The sequence below is a fragment of the Liolophura sinensis genome, chromosome 3 (assembly GCF_032854445.1).
Source record: "Liolophura sinensis isolate JHLJ2023 chromosome 3, CUHK_Ljap_v2, whole genome shotgun sequence".
Lineage (NCBI taxonomy): Eukaryota > Metazoa > Mollusca > Polyplacophora > Chitonida > Chitonidae > Liolophura > Liolophura sinensis.
The window spans coordinates 14323477-14348943 of record NC_088297.1 but is presented as its reverse complement, the minus strand read 5'-3'; the positions used below and the strand labels follow the sequence as shown (position 1 = coordinate 14348943).

At 38.1% G+C, this 25467-nt stretch overlaps 1 protein-coding gene across 3 annotated transcripts in view; it reads right to left on the bottom strand.

Moving 5' to 3' along the window:
* LOC135463625 (adenylyl cyclase-associated protein 1-like) overlaps positions 1-25467 on the bottom strand; it is a 102901-nt gene that overhangs the window by 3628 nt on the left and 73806 nt on the right. For all 3 annotated transcript variants that reach the window (XM_064740966.1, XM_064740967.1, XM_064740965.1), the window contains 4 exons: positions 4112-4295; positions 2939-3120; positions 1580-1703; positions 688-770 (listed from right to left, as the gene is read on the bottom strand). In XM_064740966.1, the coding sequence (XP_064597036.1) occupies positions 688-770; positions 1580-1703; positions 2939-3120; positions 4112-4295 (573 nt within the window). The remainder of the gene's footprint in view (positions 1-687; positions 771-1579; positions 1704-2938; positions 3121-4111; positions 4296-25467) is intronic.

Below are 25467 nucleotides of genomic sequence, written 5' to 3'. Positions count from 1 at the left end.
AAAAGTATTAAAATCAATAATAATAAAAAAAGCACTCTTCTAGAGGACTATGTGCACAATTGACACAAGTTAGATGAGAATTGCTTAAAGACTTCAAGAGCTGTAACAAATTATAACTAAAATAACCCAAATGTCCTTGAAATACATGACAAGGTCACTGAAAATGACTACATTAAGATCAGCAGTAGTGAGGCTGATGATAAACAAGACCCAGTGTTCAGCATGGGATGGAAAGGTCATATGAGTCTTCTGCTGGCAGTGATGTAAAGAGAGTGTAGAAAAAGGAGCAGGCACTCTAGAGCAGGGTTCATGCAGCACCATACTGCTTAAATTCGATTTCTTTCCAAGACCTTTTCAAACAGAAATCCAGGACTTCCATTATAAGTGAAAACCTTCGGCATGCCATCTTGCAAAAAATTTTGCTCAGCTTCATGCGTGAGCAACATATCGACAACAAATTTAAAATCTCGCAATGTAAAGAATCTGAAACCTAAATGAGCAAATTCGGACAGTTTTTGTCATTTTAATCAAATTTCATGACATTCAAAGAAATTCAATGACCTGCACACAAATTCCATGACTTTCATGGTCTGGAAATTTTAATTTCACATTCCATCGCTAAAGGATTTTCCAGGGCTGCGTAAAAACTTTACACAGCACTATGGTTTTTCTCTCTCTTGCTCTTACCTGCCCCTTTACACTCTGGCAGTTGACAAACTCAATGCTTGAGATCACGTCTTCTACCACAACGCCAACTTTTTTACAGCTATCTGAAATGACCAAGAGCATAAACAATGTTATATTTATTTATTTACTTATTTCACATAGTATCAAGACTTTTTTTCAATTATATGATGGCAGTCAAGTTTATGTGGGGGGTGGAAAGTGGAATGCCTGGAGAAAACTAACGGCTCCTGCCAGGTACCTGACAAACATCCTGTCTTAAACAGTTATAGTTGAGGCAGTTAATCATGAATTTATCGGTGACAGTGTAACAAACTTGCATATCTTGAAAAAAGGCACTTGAAACTGGTTCCACAGCTGTGTAAATTTACTTTTGTAATCAAAACATAAATAAGAGATACTATAAGGTTATTACCCGAAGTTTGAAACATCTTCATACACTGTGCAAGTAGTTGATTTCTCCACAAATCAATACATTAGTCTAACCTTGATCTTTCTAGACAACCACACGATAAATCTGTCCATTTTGGACAAATGAAAAACACAATATCCTTGACCGTTCCAGACCAACCCACACAAGACCAATACAAAATACCTATTACCCGAAGTTTGAAACATCTTCATTTACTGTGCAAGTGGTTGATTTCTCCACAAATCAATACACTAGTCTAACCTTGATCTTTCGAGACAACCACAAGATAAATCTGTCCATTCTGGACTAATGAAAAACACAATATCCTTGACCGTTCCAGGCCAACCCACACAAGACCAACACAAAATACCTTTGATCCTTCTAACCAGACAAATTTTTTTCCATGACCTTTCCAGACCAAGACATAATATCCTTGACCTTTCTAGACCTTACAAACAATACCCTTGACCTTTGTGACCTTACCTACAATGACAGAGTTGACCTTGCCCTTGATGACAACAGAACTCTGGTTACACTTGAAGATGTAGACGATCTGTTTCATGTTGGTGTCTGTGATCTGGATGTTGTTGTTGCCGTTCTGGTACTCCTGAAGCGAGGAAGAAAAAAATGACATGTAGTTGTTACAGTTGCTGGCTTGAGTCTTACGGCACAGACCCAAGGAGACGCGAGGATTTGATTGATTGTTTCATTAAGGTTTAACATCACTTTTAACTTTTAATTATTTTGTTCATCTTGTCACCCTGTGGCAGGCCATGATCCAATGCCGACATATCTTTCTACATCTGCCTCACTGGAGCACCATGCTCAAAAAAGCCTGCTGTGACGCCCAATCGTCACAATATACTGATGCCAGTCTGGACATCGGGTACTTGACAAGTTCATCTTATGCAGAGCACCAAGAGAAGTAGTGGTGAAATCACGGATGTTGAAGTCTTAGGTGCTACTTGATTTCTACCCCAAGGACACAGGTCATCATTAGTACCTGCAAGACTCTCCACCCAACTAAATCCTTCCTTCCATTCCTCTGATCACTTTAACTTCAAAAGTAATAAACATAGCTATGAAAACTGTAGTCTCAAGATATTTAGCCATTCCAAACATCAGGATTTTGCATCTGATGAATGATTTGGAAAACTTTTAATATGAAAATAGTCCTGCTTTGGAAAGTTCATATTTTGAAGAAAAAAAACCCACATTAATTCACCAGTTCTCCATGAAGTATGTGAACGTATGTGACAGGTATGCTGGAAAGTTTACGGTTTGAGTCATCAGAATGTCCATGTCCACAACAGAACAAAAATGGTTGTACTTCAATTTTTGTTGAAATTCGACGAAACAGCCCGAAAATCAAACTTGATGTGTAACTTGTCATAGCGAAGCTATGCATCAAGTTCCAATTCAATGTAATGAACAAAAGAGAAAAATCGGGAAAACTGTTGAAGTTCAAAATGGCCATAATTGTGTCTAAATTGGATGTAGGGGTCACCCTTGATTGGGAACTTGTTACAGTAATGCAATGTATTCAATTCCAAAGGAATACAATGAACAATATTGAAAAAGTACAAAAAACTGTTTTTAAGCCCAAACTGGGAGAAAATGGTCATTATGTTGTCCAAATTGGATGAGGGAGTCCAAAACTCGCACTAGTTCCATGACTCATCATCGCAAAGCCATGTACCCACAGATGACAGACTACCAGATGGCCCCTCTACCCAATGTGGGTACCAGAAGAAGGACTAATAACACTACCTGGAGCACATGATCCGTAAGGGACAGGGCTAGGGTAAAGACAACATTAATGCCATGAGACTAAAAACTTACCACCAGCCATTTTTTCCCTCCCTCCAGTTCCAGCCTGGGTGGCTTAGCTGCCACAGCTGGTGTGGCCTTCGGCTTGGGAGCAGTGATCGGTGACGGTGATTTGTTGGGTTTGAACGGGGCGGGTCCCTGTCTTATGCTCGGGTTTTTGTGAGTCTTCATGTCATCTGTGACTTTCTTCAACCCTGTTAAACAAACCAGATGAGAAATCCGTTAATTCAGTTCACTGCCAGGAGTGGATCTGTACAGTCTTCTGGTAGATCGTGAATGAATTTTTTGAGTTTTTATTCCATGTACAGCACATATTCTAATTTAAAAATATGAGTGAATTTAATAAGTGAATTATTATTGTAATAATTAGCACAATTAAGCATTATTTATATTTCCTCCACATTTTCTGTTCAAAATTTTAAAGATGGTCAGCTCAAAAGACTGAACTTTCAGTATAAAAACAATTAATTCATTTTTTTTTTCAAATCTTGCATTTGCGTCACACAATGTTGCAAAAGTCACATTGCTAATATCTCTTACTGAAATTCTTCAACACCTTTCGCATATTTGCAAGGTATTTATTCAAGCATATTCTAAAGGCATTATTCTAAGTAGACTGATAAAATTACATGTATACTTATTGTGAAGCCCTGAAATTGGCCAATCCAACCAATGTACTTTTGTATCCAAAATATAATTATAAATGTGCACAAATTACACTAAAATTTTCTCATTCATAAGTGAAAAGGTTGAGACATTTGGGTAAATTCTTTTCAAAACATTGTGACCTGGGCCGATCCTTCTTAATATGAAGTAGTTTCTTTGATTTCATCATCAAGAATGAGCCAGGACAATGAACCTCTGTTATTAGAGAGCCTGAAGCAAATACATGTAGAACTGATTTGCTCATACATAATAAAAGGATATTTTTACACAAAACTCAACGAATGTTTAATTTTGTTCAAATTTTAGTACCAGATTGATAACCTTGGAATATCAGATTTGACCTTGATACTGATCTTTTGTGACTTTAGCACCTTTGTTATTAGAACAGGCAAACAAAACTGATTTGCTCACACATAATAATAAGTCAATCGAACACCAAAAATGGCAAGTGTTTAACGTCTTAAAATTTCAGTAACAGGTCGATAACCTTGAGGTTACAACTTTGGCCTTGACAATGACCTTTTGTGACATCAGCTCCTTTGTTAAGGGACGCAAACAGGGCTGCCCTTCCGTCATCCCCGCCTGATGAAGGTGCAGAACCGTCGTCCTCAGTGACTGGGGGTGGGGGCGGAGGTGGGGGAGGAGGAGGTCCTCCTGCTGAGGGGGTAGAGGAGGCGGAGGAAGGGACACTGGCCACACCTCCCTGTAATACAAACAGAATGAAAATATTGGTAAGTAACTGTAAACGATAACATACACAAGCACTGTATTAACACTTCAAAGTTTTTGCAAGTTCGCAAGATGTTTATTCAAGTATATTCAATATATATTATATATTCTGAGGGCATTGTTTTATATATTCTGAGGGTATTATTCTGTGTTGACTGCATGATAAAATTTCAACTTTTCGTGAAGCCTTGAAATAGGCCGACAACTTATTTAACTTTGTCTCCAAAATTAAATGATGCATAAAACATACTGGATATTGCTTTTCTACACAAGAAGTTTGGCGAATAAGGGTAGAGCAAAAACTATCTAATTATACATACAGTTATAGAAACACAGCTTTCAGTGTCAAAGTGTTGAAAGAAATTGTTATTGCTTAGGTCAGTAATTTGAAATGTGAGAATAAGCAACACTGTCACTCTGTTGGTTGATCAGTCAGTCAGTTGGTCAAAGTTTGGACATTGTGTCTTTTAACACTTACTAGATTTATTTAATTATTTGATTGGTGTTTTATGCTGTACTCAAGAATATTTCACTTATACGACGACAGCCAGCATTATGGTGGGAGGAAACCGTGCACAGCCTGGGGGAAATCCACAACCATTAGCAGGTTGCTGACAGACCTTTCCACTTACGGCCAGAAAAGAAGCCAGCATGAGCTGGGCTTGAACTCACAGTGACCGCATTGGTGAGAGGCTCCTGGGTCATTACGCTGTGCTAGAGTGCTAACCAATTCATATTAATTTCTGTAGCCTGCAGTAAATGTCACTAAACATGAACAGAGCTGGGAAGTTTTGCACATGTGGCAGTACTGACATATATGTCGCAAAAAGAGAAACAAGAACAAAAAATATGTACAAGCTTTTTTTGCAGGCATTACATCTTTTACAGTCAAAAGAATGGTGAACATATCATTGCAAAGCAATAGAAAAATCTTCTATTTGCATTCTGGTTTTCTCGACTAGACATGAGCAGGTAACAATGCCATGCTCACTCAAACATCACTAACAGTCAAACGAAGATAAAAAAAATTTAAAGATGCAGAAACGGGTCTGGAAAGATAATTTTATCTCTAGAACAAGGACAGATAACTGCTATCACAAATGTCTAAAATCTTCAAAAATCTAAAAAGGCAAACAACAAGGAAGTAAGAGATAGACAGAAGATTGTGAATATGGACACCCTCCTCTACACATTATCACTCACTTCAAAGGCAACGTTTTCAAAATTCTTTGCATGAGTGACAGGTAATTTGCAAGCCCAAACAATCCAACGGGTTTCTTGGGGCGATCTACATCAGCTTTGATTGACAACTACATATTGGAACAGGATGGGATCGCTATGGCAACTGGAAATGATTGACACCCCAAGATGGATTGCACATGGGGCTAAATTAAGAGAGCTGATGGATAGTGACGATGATAACTGAGGTAAAAGTAACATCGGTTGACTCCGTCAACTGAAGACAAACGTCAGAAATTTACAAACCTGCCCCGAGACGTCAACAAATAGAGATCTCAGCTTTAATTCTGTTTGTCAGAGTTGTTACTCACTGCACCATCTTACGCACAGAGTTACGTGTACGCACTGATTTGTTTGGATTGATGATATTATAGACAGAAGCAGCTTAGACATGTATGCACAAGTGGAAAGAATCCCGGTAAATGTCTAATCAGATGAATTAGTTGAGTAGAATTGGTTGTAACCCAACATCCTCTGCACAGAGTCACTGACTGATTCATTTGGATGGATACAGACAGAACCATCTTAGAAACATAGGTGATATTGGAATGAATAAATGAATGAATGAATGATTATGGCTTAACGCCACATCGGCAAAATCTCAGCCATATCGTGGCGAGCGAAAGTGAAAAGAATCACAGATAACGTCCAGCGAGAAGAATAACAATTGGTAGAGAATGATCAACTCTCATCCTTACTGACAAATAATCTTTTAACACCTGTCTACAGATAACACACAGGTACAAATTTGATACTTCTGGATGTTCTTTTATATGTATATGTATGGTTGTACCTCTTGAATTTTGTTTTTTTCCTTTTACTACTGCTAACGCATAAAGGTCAAATATCTTGTTGGAAGAAACTTCAGCCAAAGAGTATTGGGTAAATGAACATGTTCACCTTAATTAATACATCAAAAAATTAAGTATTTTTTATATTAATATTGCACTCTAAATATGCAAAACATTTGCATGGATCAGTGACTTGCATTATTTATTTGATTGGTGCTTTACGCCATACTCAAAAATATTTCACTCCCACGATGTGGCCAGCGTTATGGCGGGAGGAAACTTTGCAGAACTCGAGGGGAAAACCACGACCAGACAGACATTCCCAGGTATGCCTTGAGAGTAAGCGTGCATGAGCTGGACTTGAATTCACAGCGAACGCACTGGTGAGAGGCTCTTGGGTCACTGCTTCGTGCTGGCTAGCTAACCCCCTTGGTCACGCCCAAGGCCCTGTCTTCCCATTTAAACTTAAACAAGGCCTTGTCTTCCCACTTAAACTTAAACAAGGCCCTGTCTTCCCACTTAAACTTAAACAAGGCCCTGTCTTCCCACTTAAACTTAAGGGCCAACAAAGTAAAACTACACAGCAAATTTGGGGAATACCAATGGGTGTGACATAATTATAAAGTTTTCCCAAAAAAACAAAATCTTCAATAGTATCCGTATAATTTCCGTGATGTGATGTGATGTGAAAATATTTCTGATTTGACACTGGATAAGGCTGACGAATGTCACGTTAAATAAGGCAATTTTGCTGGAATATGACATTAAAAGCTTTCTTAAGGATACAGTTTATCCCCAATGACACATTATGCATGTTTATATGACAAATGTACACTTAACTCATAAGATATAAACATTTAGGCCACACCAATTAAAAGTTTTTGTTTTACAGACAGAATGAATCTTCTTTCAATGCTGGAGGAAGGAATATAAAAATAAAATTGAGAAAATCATTTCATTTGTGTGAAATGTGGATTGTCAGAGCAATTGTTCTTGTTAAAAAAAAACCCAGGAAAATCATAAAATACACTGACTGAGCAAAATAAAAAAATGAATATAATTTTTTTTATTCCATATTTGCATTTTTTTAAATGTTGGCTAACCCGTAAAACTCAAAATTAAATTTGTCCTTGCCTTGCATGTATTTAGAAGATATAGGGCTACAATAAATTATCCTAATTGAAGATGGCTACATTAAACTCTAATAAAGCTGAAGAAATGGGTGTGCAAGATGTGTGTGCTTGTGTGTGTTGGGGGGAGGGGGGGCGGGGGACAGGAAAGGGAGCTAGCAGTTGATGAGTTGAAAGACATAGGAAATTATGTATAGTGTGAAGAGCAATGATGTTGCGTATAAACTGCAAACCAACTTCACGCTCGCTGCTGGCAAGAACAGACCTGTGTATTACACTATCTTAATAAGATGTTAGTCTGGTTTTACAAGCCAAGATTTCATTTGGTACCTTTCCTTTTTTTCTACTGTGCCTGGTTTTCCAACACTGCAATCATAAGGAACTGAACACACACGCAGACACTAATACAAGAAAAAAGAAATTGGCCAAAGAAACATGTCCCACTAACCTTCTCAACAGGGAGTTGAGCCGAGATAGGAAATCACGTACGCAAGACATGCGAGTTTTTTGAAAACATATTAATCTTTGTCAGCCTGCAACAGCTTGTCAGTGAAACTTTGCTAACTAAAAAAAGTTGTGCCTAAGCAGTGCATGTCCCTTAGACATTGTTGTATTTTATTCATAAACTAAGAGAAATGAATGTATGTAGTTAACAAATTCTTTAACTGTCCAGATGTCTACAAAAACTTATCATTTTCACGAATGTTTTTCAGTGGTTTTTTCAATTTTAACAGTTAAGATAGTTACTTTTTACGTTCGCACTTAGATAGCTCTTAAGTCACACATTTCTTGTCAGATGGGTAAGTAACCTAGTCTCTATGTTACATCAGCTATGTTTTCAGACATCTATCCAAATCAACCTGAGCAAGGTAACATCAGAAATCAGTGCTGTTTTTTTCATAATGTTAATGGGAATTCCAACCCTCAGAATCATGAAAAATATCGAAACAAGACAAAACTAATGTATGTACCTTAACTGGAACAGAGTAAGACAGTCTGAATGCCCATTTTTGTGAATTCAGTTTTTAATGAGTTTTGACTGAACAACTTTATTTAACCTTTCAGACAGTTGAAATTTATTTCATTTTAATGAGTTTTGACTGAACAACTTTATTTAACCTTTCAGACAGTTGAAATTTATTTCATTTTAAGGAGTTTTGACTGAACAACTTTATTTAACCTTTCAGACAGTTGAAATTTATTTCATTTTAAGGAGTTTTGACTGAACAACTTTATTTAACCTTTCAGACAGTTGAAATTTATTTCATTTTAATGAGTTTTGACTGAACAACTTTATTTAAAGTGTCAGACAGTTGAAATTTATTTCATTTTAATGAGTTTTGACTGAACAACTTTATTTAACCTTTCAGACAGTTTTATTTCATTTGAATTGGTTTTAACATGAACACAGTATAACTCCTTGACTGGTTGTCTAAACACCTGGTCAGATATAATGCCCTTTCCTGGTGGGCACCTGACAAACACCGCTGAAAGCTACAGCCGAGCTACATGTAGCAAGAGCAGGATTTAAGAGCCTGCAACCTCACTGGTCAGTCACTGAACTGTTACAGTGAGAACAGTGTTAGCTTTAACCGAACGGTTAACAATTAAAACATCTAGCGTCACTAGAAACCAAGGACATATGATATCTAGAAAACTTAGACAAGAGGTAATAAACTTTGAGCAGACAATACTGATTGAAGATGTTCTGGCCTACATGTATTTTGGACTGCATGACCAAGATGATAGTGTGTTTATCTTGGACAGGCAGCGTTGATTGAAGCTATACTGACTACTGTGACGTGTAGTTTGGAGTGCAGGATCAAAATGTCTGCATTGAAGCTACACTGACCATTGTGACGTGTAGTCTGGAGTGTAGGACCAGAATATACTTTGGGCTGACAGTCTTGACTAAAGCTACACTGACCATTGTGATATGTAGCTTGGAGTGCAGGGCCAGAATATCCTTTGGGCTGACAATCCTGACTGTAGCTACACTCACCATTGTGAGATGTAGTTTGGAGTGCAGGACCAGAATATACTTTGGGCTCACAGTCTTGATTGAAGCTACACTGACGATTGTGATGTGTAGCTTGGAGTGCAGGACCATTGTGACATGTAGTTTGGAGTGCAGGACCATTGTGATGTGTAGTTTGGAGTGCTGGACCAAAATATACTTTGAGCTGACAGTCTTCATTGAAGCTACACTGACCATTGTGATATGTAGCTTGGAGTGCAGGACCATTGTGACGTGTAGTTTGGAGTGCAGGACCATTGTGACGTGTAGTTTGGAGTGCAGGACAATTGTGACGTGTAGCTTGGAGTGCAGGACCATTGTGACGTGTAGTTTGGAATGCTGGACCAAAATATACTTTGAGCTGACAGTCTTCATTGAAGCTACACTGACCATTGTGACGTGTAGCTTGGAGTGCAGGACCATTGTGATGTGTAGTTTGGAGTGCAGGACCAGAATATACTTTGGGCTGACAGTCTTGACTAAAGCTACACTGACCATTGTGATGTGTAGTTTGGAGTGCAGGACCAAAATATACTTTGGGCTCACAGTCTTGACTAAAGCTACACTGGCCATTGTGACGTGTAGCTTGGAGTGCAGGACCATTGTGACGTGTAGTTTGGAGTGCAGGACCATTGTGACGTGTAGTTTGGAGTGGAGGACAATTGTGATGTGTAGCTTGGAGTGCAGGGCCATTGTGACGTGTAGTTTGGAATGCTGGACCAAAATATCCTTTGAGGTGACAGTCTTCATTGAAGCTACACTGACCATTGTGATATGTAGCTTGGAGTGCAGGACCATTGTGACGTGTAGTTTGGAGTGCAGGACCAGAATATACTTTGGGCTGACAGTTTTGACTAAAGCTATACTGACCATTGTGATGTGTAGCTTGGAGTGCAGGACCATTGAGACATGTAGTTTAGAGTACAGGACCATTGTGACGCGTAGTTTGGAGTGCAGGGCCAAAATATACTTTGGGCTCACAGTCTTGACTAAAGCTACACTGACCATTGTGATGTGTAGCTTGGAGTGCTGGACCATTGTGATGTGTAGCTTGGAGTGCAGGACCATTGAGACATGTAGTTTAGAGTACAGGACCATTGTGACGTGTAGTTTGGAGTGCAGGGCCAGAATATACTTTGGGCTCGCAGTCTTGACTAAAGCTACACTGACCATTGTGACTTGTAGTTTGGAGTGCAGGACCAAAATATACTTTGGGCTCACAGTCTTGACTAAAGCTACACTGACCATTGTGATATGTAGCTTGGAGTGCAGGGCCAGAATATCCTTTGGGCTGACAATCCTGACTGTAGCTACACTCACCATTGTGAGATGTAGTTTGGAGTGCAGGACCAAAATATACTTTGGGCTCACAGTCTTGATTGAAGCTACACTGACGATTGTGATGTGTAGCTTGGAGTGCAGGACCATTGTGACATGTAGTTTGGAGTGCAGGACCATTGTGACGTGTAGTTTGGAGTGCTGGACCAAAATATACTTTGAGCTGACAGTCTTCATTGAAGCTACACTGACCATTGTGAGATGTAGTTTGGAGTGCAGGACCAGAATATACTTTGAGCTGACAATTCTTGATTGAGGCTACACTGACCATTGTGACGTGTAGTTTGGAGTGCAAGACCAGAATATACTTGGGCAGGCAATATTGTTTAAAGATACATATATATTGGTCTACGTGTATACTGTATTTCACCTACTGTAAATCTTCCACTTTTTCATCCACTAAAGCACTTTTTTCAATGGAATTTATGCATAAAATTATTATGAAAATGAAGACAAAAAGATTTGTCTGTACCATTAAAGATGCAAGCTTCATAAAATTGTGCAAATCATTAACAATAACACCCCTTAGTCCTCTCAGAATGCTTGAAAGTGTTGGTTGCAGAGGCAGTTAAAAAAAAGGAAGGAGTATGAGTAATGTAGAAATGAACACTTTGAGCCATCCAGGTAGAGTAGATTAAACAAAAACACTGAATCTGGTTAAGCAGAAATATATCTGAACAGTTTCTTACGTTGCGACACACACCAAAGTGTCTTCAACCTAATGTTTTGTATTGACAAAGACCTTAAAATGGTACATTTCATAGCAACACTCAAGTCTGTCTGATAAGAAATTAATCAGATTCACCAATGAACTCTAAAAGTGGCCCTATCAGGTGAATAAACTAATCAGAAGCTGGCATAATGTGTCACCTGAAAGATGCTAAACTTCAGGTGGAGTACACAGAACGGAATATGCATTGAATCACAGCATATACATATAATTTGGACATATGCCTTGACCTCCAAGACATAAAGTTTGGACAGATGCCTTGACCTCCATGACCGAAGTTTGGACAGATGCCTTGACCTCCATGCCCTGAAGTTTGGACAGAAGCCTTGACCTCCATGACCTGAAGTTTGGACAGATGCCTTGACCTCCAAGACCTGAAGTTTGGACAGGTATTTCTGATTGCTAATACATTGCTCTGCTCATTGGACACTGCTATATGTAGCTACCTCCACTTTGAGACCTGTAATATACCTTACTTAAAGACCACCCTGTAGTCTGACAGATTACAGCACCTATTTCATGAGGGACTATTTTTTCCCCCGACCACCAGACTTGTTAAGCTGTGGAAGAACCTGCTGAAGGAGGTGATGAGAGTTCAGAATGGGGCAGGGTGTTCTTAACTACACCACGCTGTGTATGACCCTGGCACCGTGCACCGTCACTGCTGTATTAAAATACCGAATAGACACCCAACATCACTCATGCCTATACATACTACCCATGTGTCGTAAAGCCATAATCATTCATTCATGCATTCATTCATTCAAGCCTATACATGCAGGAGGGGTGAATGAGTTGTTCAAAGATAGTTTAAGACCTAATACTTGATCTAATTTTAAGCCAAGTCTTCAATTTAGCACTGAGCCCCAAAACAATTGCATAACAGTACATTATATGTGAACTAAGTCTTTTGTTGTTATACTTTGCCTTTGGAGAACTGCATAGGCTGCTGAAGTTTGTTAATATCTTAAATACAAATATTCACTTAATATCAGTATTAGCTAAAACATTTTCAAACAACTGGGACCTGACTTCAGGAAACAAATGTTTTATAAAGGGTGTCTTCGAACAAACAAGTCTTTCAGAAACCCAAATGGTCAATAATAAAAATGGATAGTTTTACAGCCTGAAATTGACTTTCTCTTAAATAGTCCAAGTGTTGATTTATACTGTTCTGTGTATGGGATAAACACAATCTTTATTCTATCTTTAAGAAGGGAAGAGACTGAAACATTACAATGTTTTTGGTCCTTATTTTTGCATCACTCCAATTTAAATATTTCAAACACAAGACTGGCACAGTCTGAGCTTTTCATTTCTTGTAATGCTGAACTCAGACTGAATTGCTGATGCCACTTTACTGATTATAGATTTTACAGACTGCTCTGGTTTCCATTTGATTGAAAAGATACAAGGCTCAATTCATATCTTCACAAGCATTTAAGAACTATTCTTGTCTACATCCACACAGATGTACCAGTTAAGAAATGAAAATCTACAGTCTTCAATGAATCAGATGCCAGATTCTTGACAGAAAACAGCTTCCCCTCCCATCAATCAAAGACAAACCTCATTGGCTGTTTCCTGGAATGTGGGTGGTAACCAGTGGAGCTGTCAGTCAGTGTGATTGACAGGGGTAACCCAATCTCCCTCTCTGGGCCGTCTGGTGACCATATGGGAGATAACTGGCAGAGATCAGTCATCAGTCTATCTGACATCATCACCAATCACTCACCCATTTATTATCTTCACAAAAGAATCTGCTTTACCGTAAATACTCTAAAAAAAAAAACCCAACCAAATTCAGTAAAAAGATTTCAAAACATCTTGTAAAGACTGTCCAGAACGATCCAGTCTATTACTTTTCCGTATTTCCTCAAGAGCAATGCCACATTCACAGAAAAAATGTTATAGTCATGTCAAGAAGGTAATGTTTGTGAAACTTCATACTGATCTATTAAAACTTTTCAGAAAAGACATTTTAACAGCCATTTTTGTTTTTATCACAACATTCAGCTCAGAAAACTATTCACTACCTATTTACTACCAATTCAACATGTTAAAGAAACATGAAACTTGAAAAGAAGGGAAGAAAATAGGTCTTCCCTTCTAAATTATCCAGACAACAGGGACCTTTTGATTTGTTTTTTGTATCTACATGGATTCTCTGAAATAGAAACCGCAATTAAATTAGACACGAAACAAGCAAATCACACATTGCATGCCCAGTTGAATTGGAACACAGCATATACTGTATTCAACATAAACTTTCATACATTACCACGTCACTTATTTTACCCGATTCCAACCATTCCACTGATCTAAAGAAAGTATTTTAAGGGCTGATGAGAGGGTAGGATAATATCCTACCTGACAAATAGAAGATTCTGCAGGTAAAGTAATATTTTAGGACCTTTATTCGCCTTGAAAATTGTATTTTTTGGCATGAAAGTTAAATTAAGAGCGAATAGACAACCTTTCAGGGCTGGTCATAGGACTGATCACAGATCGAGTCGCCAGTTCAAACAATGCTTACACATGTCACGCAGACAAACAGTTAAATACCTGGATTAAGACGTCACCCTAATTCTCCAACCTTTTTGCATATATCAATGAGCGACTTTCAGCGTGCTTATTGTTCACTTTTTAAATTTAATTTTGCAGGCAAAACTACACTGGTTGGGTTGACCAATTTATAGGGTTCACAAAAAAGGGGATAATTTTTTATCCACAAAGTCCACAAAGAAAACTTAAAGAAACACCTTGCATAAAATCATGCCAAAAAAAAAAGATAAAAGAAAAAGACTGAAGAATTACAGTGTCATTTTTAGAATGTTTACTCAGTATAAGACTACTGCATATTCAGAAGGGCTTGGTGAACCCTGTTACTATGAGCATAGCCTTTGTAGCAGATTTCCTCACTCTTCTGACTAGTCTTTGGGATACTTGTCCAGATGGTGGGTAACATCAACACATGGGATGGTGTGGGGTGGGGGGATAAGGGACAGGGGAGGGGAAGCTGGTGTGTGTGGTTGTACAGCTACACTTCTGTACACAGTCATAATGTAACCAGCTGACAACAGAAGAATTCCTTAGAACATTTTTTCATACATTTTTACATTTCTTGTATTTCTTAACATATTTACGTATTGTTTCATGTACATGAAACATGTTCATTCTCTATTCTAAGTCCTTAAATCTCCATGCCATTAATTTCTTACCCCTTTGTACATAACCTTATTTTTCAGCCTCAGCACATAAAATTCAAGCAATTCAAAGAAAGCTTGGCATGTAAAAATGAAACTCCGGAATCACATGAAGGCTGTAAAGTGATACTTTTAATGCCAACATTTAAGTTTTTTCTGATTTATTTATTTATTTATTTTATTGGTGTTTTACGCCGTACTCAAGAATATTTCACTTAGATTGCTGGCAGACCTTCTCACATATGAAGTTTTCTGATAAAAACTTAATCAATCTTCACAAAAGTCTCTCAAGTGGCCATATAAAATGGATGAATCAATCAGAGTCAAGCAAATTGTGTCATTTAACAATATGCTAAACAAAATACTTTTAAGGATGTTAGAGACTAGTGGGTGCCCTGCTTTTAGAGACGGAAATCATAAAGTTGGCAAGCTCTACCTCGAGAAAGCTTGCTGTAACCACCACAAGCTTTTCGATACATTGGCCCATTCCATTACTATAATTCTTCAACCTTTTCACATTTGTGCAAGGTGTTTATTTTATCATACTGTGAACTACTTAATTTTAGTGTGGAAGTCATTTTCCTGGTTGATAATTTACGGCGAAAAATAATTCCAGCGAAAAAAATTTCTAATACTGAATCATATACTACAGGTGGTAGTACTAATGAAGGGAAATCTTTGCCAGGGTGACGGGAGTTGCTGTAAGAAAGCCCGACGGGCCAGCTAACTTTTTAACAGCAGGGAAGGAAAATTATGGTTTAAATATACACAACTCTGGTGCTAAAGCTTGGTGGGTATAAAACAAAACAATTTTGGCCATATTATATCTTGGAAGGTTTTAAGATTTGTTTTTCAGTATTCTCTTAAATACACCAAAATGAATTCCCGCGAACATAATCGTGGAGAAAATCCATGAAAATGAATTCCAGCTGTACATAACTCTAAAGGCATTAATCTGTGTAGATGGTTAAAATGACACTTTTTGTGAAGCCTTGAAATTGGTTTATCCAACCAAAGTAGTTTTGTCACCACAGTCAACTTAAAAGTGAGCATAAATTGCCATGTAAAAGTTGCTCTTTCACCTGTGAAAAGGTTGAGGAATTCAACTACAATGCTATGTACTTATGAAGTGTAGAATTACACCCTGTCAAAATAAAAAGTCCGAAGAAGTGTTTCAATGACATGATGTCATTTAAGTATTACCAAAATTAGCTCCAAAGCATTTGTGGCCATGACCTGGTCAAAATATTATCAGCCTTGTGTTAAGCCAACATCATTCATTCATTCATTCCTAAGTATTTGTTGCTTTTTAAAGAATGGCAACATGAATAAAGAACTGGGGTAGGCTGGATTGGCTAATGATATCATAATTAATTTTCAAAGTATCAATATCTGTTTTGCACATCTTGGAGGACTGTATAGTAAATTGTGTCCCCCCTACCCGGACACCATCATGAATAAATTCACATCACAGCAAGCAAAAGCCATGTGGAAATTACCCAAGGTTTTGTTCTAAAGGACTCCTACTCATAAAATGGGGTAGGCAAATTAATATTGTCAATATTCTGACCTCTGGTGACTGGTTTGATTTAGAAGGCTTCCTGTATTATTATTTTACAGATCCGGTACAGCGTCTGTCGTTATGACAGGAATTCCTTTCATAATTTTTTATGTTTTATTGTATACACCAAATTATCACAAATGTTTAAGTTTGCATTACACGCGTCAACCAATAAAACCACTGTTGTTGTTGTTGTGAAATCTAAATACATATACATGTTTACGAAGCTGAGCAAGAACATGAAATTGAAAAAAAGAAGAAAGAAAAACAAAAAAACACTGCCCCAGCTGCTGATAAAACATACGTTATTTACATCTCAAACCCAGTACCTTATCCTGACTGTCCCTTCACACTGCTGCACCCAGTCGGGGTACTCTGTCGCCCTCTTGGGGGGGTCCCCTCATGACCTATATATCAGGCACTTTCAGCCCTCAGAGTACCCCTTATGATAACATGTCTTTCAGATAGAGTGGCTGTGGCCCTTTTAACTGTCCTTGGGGGAACTGTCTCAAGGGGGTAACCTTTGCCTCAAAGACATATGATACCCACACAGCTGGGCATGCACAGTCACAAAAAAAAAAAAAAAAAAAAAATGGAGACAGTCTTTAACCACAAGATTTTTTCCTTCTAAAGTGCCACACTCCATGCAGGATTCCGATCATAACACTACAGCAGGAGTCCTTGACATCACCCCATCCTTCTCCGTCATGAGTACCACAAATGGAATCTGCTCCCGCAATTTTGTGTTTCAGATATTTTTGACCGGGTTTTTTAAAATCGTTAAGCAACTAATGAACTGCAAACAACATCATTCAATTTTTTTTTTACCTAATTCTCCTTAACCCATGGTCTGAGGGGACGTGTAATTTGTTACTATTTAAGCATTTAAAATAACAGTACAAATAAATTGACAGGAGGCCATATTTCACCAGTTATGTGTTGTCCCTGGTAAATTTTAAGTGGCACGCAGTAAGCTTTTTAGAATCTAAATCTTCTGATTCACTCAAAATTTCTCTTCTTCCTGACGAGAAGAAAGCTGCACTCAAGAAAAATAAACACTCTGAGAAGTACTGCTACTGGAGTTTGAGCCGAATAATAGCTGTATCACGTATATCAAAGTCAACACCTGAAATAAAAACAGCCCATAATTTAGTTGACTATGGATGAAATGGCCAAAATCTCGAACTTGGTTTGAGACTTGTCTAACTGAAGTCATGGAGCAATTTTCAATTTAATCAGAATAACAAACTGCTTGGAAGACAACTCTGGAAAACTGATCCTTGACAAACCATCACGGACAAATGGTAATCATACCAGTAGTGGATTAAACATATTCTGTACGCCTTGCAATATTCACATAATTATGATTTACAAGCAGAGTTTTATCACCAAAATAACATATCAGATTCATAAATATTTGTTGCAGACATTCATGAGCCACCAAGACAACAGATGGGACAAGGAGAATCGCCTGCCGTCTATCACTGCAACAGGAAGAGAGCGCTGTGCAGCAAGTGGCGTCTCGAAAACTGATCCGATTGTGCAAGCACGCACTACGGCAGATAGCGTGGATGTTTTCTCTGGATCCGTGGGATGCTGGGGAACAGCTATGCCCTTTTGGGGGCCAGATCAGATTGCCATTCTCTGGGCAGAGGTAGTACAATAAAATTATGTCAATGATAAGTCTATTGGCAGATGGTACAGGTTCTGTGGTACAGTTGTGTAAATGTCAGAGCACAGATGATGGCACACCCATGGTGTTAGCTGGGGAAAAGGGTATAATGGTGGGCAAATGCAGAGGGTTGGCAGGGGGTCAGGGGAGGAGGGGCGCTGTTGGCAGAGGACTTGGTGCCCCAGACAATAGTTAAGTCGCGTGATGTTGGAATGCTAAAACCTTCTTTTTTTGTTCTAAAGCTCTTATCATACTCTGCTGAATGGCACTTCTGAAATAAAGGAATGTTCTCCTCTGATTCTTTCTTTCTTTTTTGGGAGAAGTTTTGTCTTCAAATTCCTACAAGCTCTTGAAAATGGTTAAGCACGTGTCTAAAAAGTAAAGTCAGTAGAAAAGTATATTGGTAAAGTCTGAAACAACAAATGAGTTGCCTGTTGTTTGTTTTTGGTAACAACGCCTAAGACACCACAAGATGTGACAACCTTTAACTTGCATGCTGTACACAGGTCTATAGTTAATGAAACTGAAATATCTCAAAACTTCGTTTTAATCAGGAAGTGAAAGCTTGACACAGAAAACCTAGGAGTCACCACCGAAAGCCTTAAAAAATTAGACCTTTTACGGAAACAATCTTTACATGTATGTATTTATTTATTTATTTGATTGGTGTTTTACGCCGTACTCAAGAATATTTCACTTATAAAACGGCAACCAGCATTATAGTGGGAGGAAACTGGGCAGAGCCCAGGGGGGACCCACGACCATTCACAGGTTGCTGGAAGACCTTCCCACTTCTTTACATGTAAATAGTATGTCACAGTTTGTCACACAGTTCCTTCCTGCAACTACCTGTAAGTTCTCATATCATAAACAATCTCCTATATCTGGATATGTGAAATTCAACTGCAGACTTGTCTTACCTGGCCATCTTATACTATTCAAGATCACTGCTCTTTAGCCATTTTGTTTACTATACAAATATATTTACATGTATCTTGCAATGGAAACATTCAGAATATGTCCTTCCCTTAACTAAATTTCTTGATACCTGTTCATCCAATTGAATTCACACTTGTCACATACAAAAACGAAAACCCAAGGATGGGCAAAGTTAGGTATTCGAAAAAAAAAAAAAATGTACACTGCGTATGGTAATGGGGAACACATAAAACTCCCTCAGCGCCTGCATCAAGACAGTCCAAAGCTGTGAACTCATTTGTTCTTTCCTTTATTAGGTCACAATTATCGGTGTGCGTGTGCTCATAAAACGTATAAGTACAGACGCACTGCAACGTCACAGAAGAAAATGATGCGTTCTACTGTTATTTGGACCTTTAGGTTAGCTCTTCCTCAAGACTCCCATTAGACAAGAATGATGGAAGAAATGGGCAATGGACTAGTCTTACAAAAATCCGGACAGTAGCCGCAAAAATGGATTTGACAGAGCAGATATACTTATAAATTCACGGGGCATTCCTAAGAGGTAGATTACAGGCCCTAGATTGTAGATAAACAGAACATTTATGGAAGGCTTCATAGACTGGCCATCATGTTACATGGTAATAAAATGCCAGACTTGGTTGGTTTATAAGCTGTCTGGATCAAGTGAGGATCATACAAGCACTGCCATATGGTCAGATGTAGGGAATACATGTACAGACAGTTTGCTAAGACAAGCCTCTGACACCGGTCTAACTCCTTGGTTCTTGAATACATGTACAGACAATTTGCTAGGACAAACCTCTGACACCGGTCTAACTCCTTGGTTCTTGAATACATGTACAGACAGTTTGCTAAGACAAACCTCTGACACTGGTCTAACTCCTTGGTTCTTGAATACATGTACAGACAGTTTGCTAAGACAAACCTCTGACACTGGGCTAACTCCTTGGTTCTTGAATACATGTACAAACAGTTTGCTAAGACAAACCTCTGACACTGGTCTAACTCCTTGGTTCTTGAATACATGCCCACAGTTTGCTAAGACATGCCTCTGACACCGGTCTAACTCCTTGGTTCTTGAATACATGCCCACAGTTTGCTAGGACAAACCTCTGACACTGGGCTAACTCCTTGGTTCTTGAATACACGTACAGACAGTTTGCTAAGACAAACCTCTGACACCGGTCTAACTCCTTGGTTCTTGAATACATGCCCACAGTTTGCTAGGACAAACCTCTGACACTGGGCTAACTCCTTGGTTCTTGAATACATGTACAGACAGTTTGCTAAGACAAACCTCTGACAAAGGCTAACTCCTTGGTTCTTGAATACATGACTACAGTTTGCTAGGACAAACCTCTGACACTGGTCTAACTCCTTGGTTCTTGAATACATGTACAGACAGTTTGCTAGGACAAACCTCTGACACTCGTCTAACTCCTTGGTTCTTAGAATACATGTACAGACAGTTTGCTAAGACAAACCTTTGACACTGGTCTAACTCCTTGGTTCTTGAATACATGTACAGACAGTTTGCTAAGACAAACCTCTGACACCGGTCTAACTCCTTGGTTCTTGAATACATGTACAGACAGTTTGCTAAGACAAACCTCTGACAAAGGCTAACTCCTTGGTTCTTGAATACATGACTACAGTTTGCTAGGACAAACCTCTGACAAAGGCTAACTCCTTGGTTCTTGAATACATGTCCACAGTTTGCTAAGACAAACCTCTGACACCGGTCTAACTCCTTGGTTCTTGAATACATGTCCACAGTTTGCTAAGACAAACCTCTGACACTGGTCTAACTCCTTGGTTCTTGAATACACGTACAGACAGTTTGCTAAGACAAACCTCTGACACTGGGCTAACTCCTTGGTTCTTGAATACATGTACAGACAGTTTGCTAAGACAAACCTCTGACACTGGTCTAACTCCTTGGTTCTTGAATACATGTACAGACAGTTTGCTAGGACAAACCTCTGACACTAGTCTAACTCCTTGGTTCTTGAATACATGCCCACAGTTTGCTAGGACAAACCTCTGACACTGGGCTAACTCCTTGGTTCTTGAATACATGCCCACAGTTTGCTAAGACATGCCTCTGACACCGGTCTAACTCCTTGGTTCTTGAATACATGCCCACAGTTTGCTAGGACAAACCTCTGACACCGGTCTAACTCCTTGGTTCTTGAATACACGTACAGACAGTTTGCTAAGACAAACCTCTGACACCCGCCTAACTCCTTGGTTCTTAGAATACATGTACAGACAGTTTGCTAAGACAAACCTCTGACACTGGTCTAACTCCTTGGTTCTTGAATACACGTACAGACAGTTTGCTAAGACAAGCCTCTGACACCAGTCTAACTCCTTGGTTCTTAGAATACATGTACAGACAGTTTGCTAAGACAAGCCTCTGACACCTGTCTAACTCCTTGGTTCTTGAATACATGTGCAGACAGTTTGCTAAGACAAACCTCTGACACTGGTCTAACTCCTTGGTTCTTGAATACATGCCCACAGTTTGCTAGGACAAACCTCTGACAAAGGCTAACTCCTTGGTTCTTGAATACATGTACAAACAGTTTGCTAAGACAAGCCTCTGACACCTGTCTAACTCCTTGGTTCTTGAATACATGTACAGACAGTTTGCTAAGACAAACCTTTGACACTGGTCTAACTCCTTGGTTCTTAGAATACATGTACAGACAGTTTGCTAAGACAAGCCTCTGACACTGGTCTAACTCCTTGGTTCTTGAATACATGTACAGACAGTTTGCTAAGACAAACCTCTGACACTGGTCTAACTCCTTGGTTCTTGAATACATGCCCACAGTTTGCTAGGACAAGCCTCTGACAAAAGTCTAACTCTTTGGTTCTTGAATTCATGCACAGAAAGTTTGCTAAGACAAGCCTTTAACAATGGTCCAATTTTTTTGTTCCTGAATACATGTACAGACAGTCTGCTAAGACAAACTTCTAACAGAGGGTAACTCTTTTTGGTTCTTGAATACATGTTTAGACAGTTTACTAAGACAAGCCTTTAACAAAGGTCCAACTTTTTTGTTCCTGAATACATGTACAGACACTTTGCTAAGACAAGCCTTTAACAAAGGTCCATTTTTTTTGTTCCTGAATACATGTACAGACAGTTTGCTAAGACAAGCCTTTAACAAAGGTCCAATTTTTTTGTTCCTGAATACATGTACAGACACTTTGCTAAGACAAGCCTTTAACAAAGGTCCAATTTTTTTGTTCCTGAATACATGTACAGACAGTCTGCTAAGACAAACTTCTAACAGAGGGTAACTCTTTTTGGTTCTTGAATACATGTTTAGACAGTTTACTAAGACAAGCCTTTAACAAAGGTCCATTTTTTTTGTTCCTGAATACATGTACAGACAGTTTGCTAAGACAAGCCTTTAACAAAGGTCCAATTTTTTTGTTCCTGAATACATGTACAGACAGTTTGCTAAGACAAGCCTTTAACAAAGGTCCAATTTTTTTGTTCCTGAATACATGTACAGACAGTCTGCTAAGACAAACTTCTAACAGAGGGTAACTCTTTTTGGTTCTTGAATACATGTTTAGACAGTTTACTAAGACAAGCCTTTAACAAAGGTCCATTTTTTTTGTTCCTGAATACATGTACAGACAGTTTACTAAGACAAGCCTTTAACAAAGGTCCAACTTTTTTGTTCCTGAATACATGTACAGACACTTTGCTAAGACAAGCCTTTAACAATGGTCCAATTTTTTTGTTCCTGAATACATGTACAGACAGTCTGCTAAGACAAACTTCTAACAGAGGGTAACTCTTTTTGGTTCTTGAATACATGTTTAGACAGTTTACTAAGACAAGCCTTTAACAATGGTCCAACTTTTTTGTTCCTGAATACATGTACAGACACTTTGCTAAGACAAGCCTTTAACAAAGGTCCATTTTTTTTGTTCCTGAATACATGTACAGACAGTTTACTAAGACAAGCCTTTAACAAAGGTCCAACTTTTTTGTTCCTGAATACATGTTTAGACAGTTTGCTAAGACAAGCCTTTAACAAAGGTCCATTTTTTTTGTTCCTGAATACATGTTTAGACAGTTTGCTAAGACAAGCCTTTAACAAAGGTCCATTTTTTTTGTTCCTGAATACATGTACAGACAGTTTGCTAAGACAAGCCTTTAACAAAGGTCCATTTTTTTTGTTCCTGAATACATGTACAGACAGTTTACTAAGACAAGCCTTTAACAAAGGTCCAACTTTTTTGTTCCTGAATACATGTACAGACACTTTGCTAAGACAAGCCTTTAACAAAGGTCCAATTTTTTTGTTCCTGAATACATGTACAGACAGTTTGCTAAGACAAGCCTTTAACAAAGGTCCAATTTTTTTGTTCTTGAATACATGAACAGACAGTCTGCTAAGACAAAATTCTAACAGAGGGTAACTCCTTCGTTCTTGAATACATGTTTAGACAGTTTACTAAGACAATTAAGGCTCTGACAAACTCTAACTCCATTTGACTCATTTTACAAAGAAGTCTCAAAGTGCACCTGGCTTAATTTCCTTGACAACATATACACGTAGTGAAGAGGTTTTACACTATGATAAATGCGCTTGGCAACAGCCTTACAAAACGGTTTCCTGGGGCCGATTCCAAAAAGCCATCTCTGAGTTACGTCAAAATCTGAAACTTCCTCACAGAGCTCAGTTTTTGGAAATTTGGATATATTTGTTTTAAGACAACATCGATCAGGCGGACAAATTTTAATTTCTGAAGAAGGAAAATAATCCTTACGATCGTATTTCGAATTTTGACAGTCAGAAAAGTCAGAAATGGCTTTGTGGGATCGGACCTGGTTTCTTCTTTAGCATGAGCTTGATATCTGGAATGGTTTACTATATCTCTCTTCACAAAGTTTCTTGAATGAATGAATTGGAATGAATAAAACATTTATTTAAAGGGTAACTTTTGTCAAATTGCACAAAATTTTGCTCTTCCGAGAGGCTCTCCATAACAATACATGAACAAGTAGAAACAGTTTTTTTTCCTTTGGTGGTGAAGGGTTAGGTGCATGCAGCAACTTACTTTGCATATTGTATTTTGAAACAATAGACAAGGCAAATTAACATATTAGTTACAATGTTTTGGAAAACATTGATGACGAAAAGACAGATGAAAATATTGATCTAGTTTCTATTATCTACGTGCGGGATCCAACCCAAAAGCCCAACACCTTGCTACCTATATGCAAATATACTGTCACATTTAGAGACGAAAACTGTACAAAAACACAATAATAAACACACAATAATAAAAACAAAGGATTTTTTTTCATTTCTTACTACCCAGTAATCTTAAAATAACTCATACAGAAATGGATCACTCTCCTTCAAACTTTTCCTTTGAAACTTTACCATTTGTTTGTTTTACGGAGTCAAATGTCAGGCTCTTGAAGTCACTGGGTGACGTAACTTGTTAACTTGTTCGAAGCCATTAATCTCAGTGTTGACACAAGGGTACAACAAGATGGCCGCCTGATTGCCTTTTAACATGGTAAGTGGAAACTGACACAGGAGTTAAGTCAGCTGCTATCTATGGCTAGAGATCACAAACCTTTAATTAAATATTACCTTACTCTCCTAACGACTTTCCCTCCCAGCACCAGTGTAAATATACAAGATGGTGTATATGCCTACTAGCAAGGGCTACACTGGTTACAAGTGTACTTTGCTCTGAACTTTCACATATGGGGTAAATTTCAAAATAATTTGTCACTGCAAAAATAATTTTGTTTCAGAGACTGAAAATATATAATCATAGCTACTTGGCACATCATGATGTTTTGTTTCTGTGCTATGTTTTCATATTCCAAATATTTTTTTTTTAAACTGAAACTGTAGGTAAGTTGTAGGTCATTTCTTGGAAACACAGTGCTTGCAAAAACATTCATCTACAAACACTGCAGAAATTCGAATGAATCTTAAGTAAACTTTATTGCCTTTATTTTATTGACTATTATTTAAATATTGATTATTATTACATACACACACACACACACACATATATATATATATATATATATATATATATATATATATATATATTTATATATATACATATTTGTATATACATGTATCTGCAGAAAGAACATTTATCTTTAAATGTCCATTTGTATTAATTAATTTTCGCTGGAAAATTTGCACCTGGATTTTTCTTAAAACTCCTTTTTACATTATTTGCATTAAAATGCTGATCTGCACAGGCCAACCCATTTTCCGTTCTTTCTTGTAAATGTTACAAAATCAAAATGTAGACAGAAGTTGGAATGATTTTCAAAGGCCTTGCCTAAGTACCTTTATGTGGTTTAGTGCAATCTCATGCAAGCTCGTACAGCTGATGGGTTATTATACAACCCATTACAGCAGACGTTTAATGATCTAATAATGGAGCACAGCTTATGTAAACAAAGTGAAAGCTGGTCAGCTATTTATGTGTCTGTTTGGTCACTGCTTAA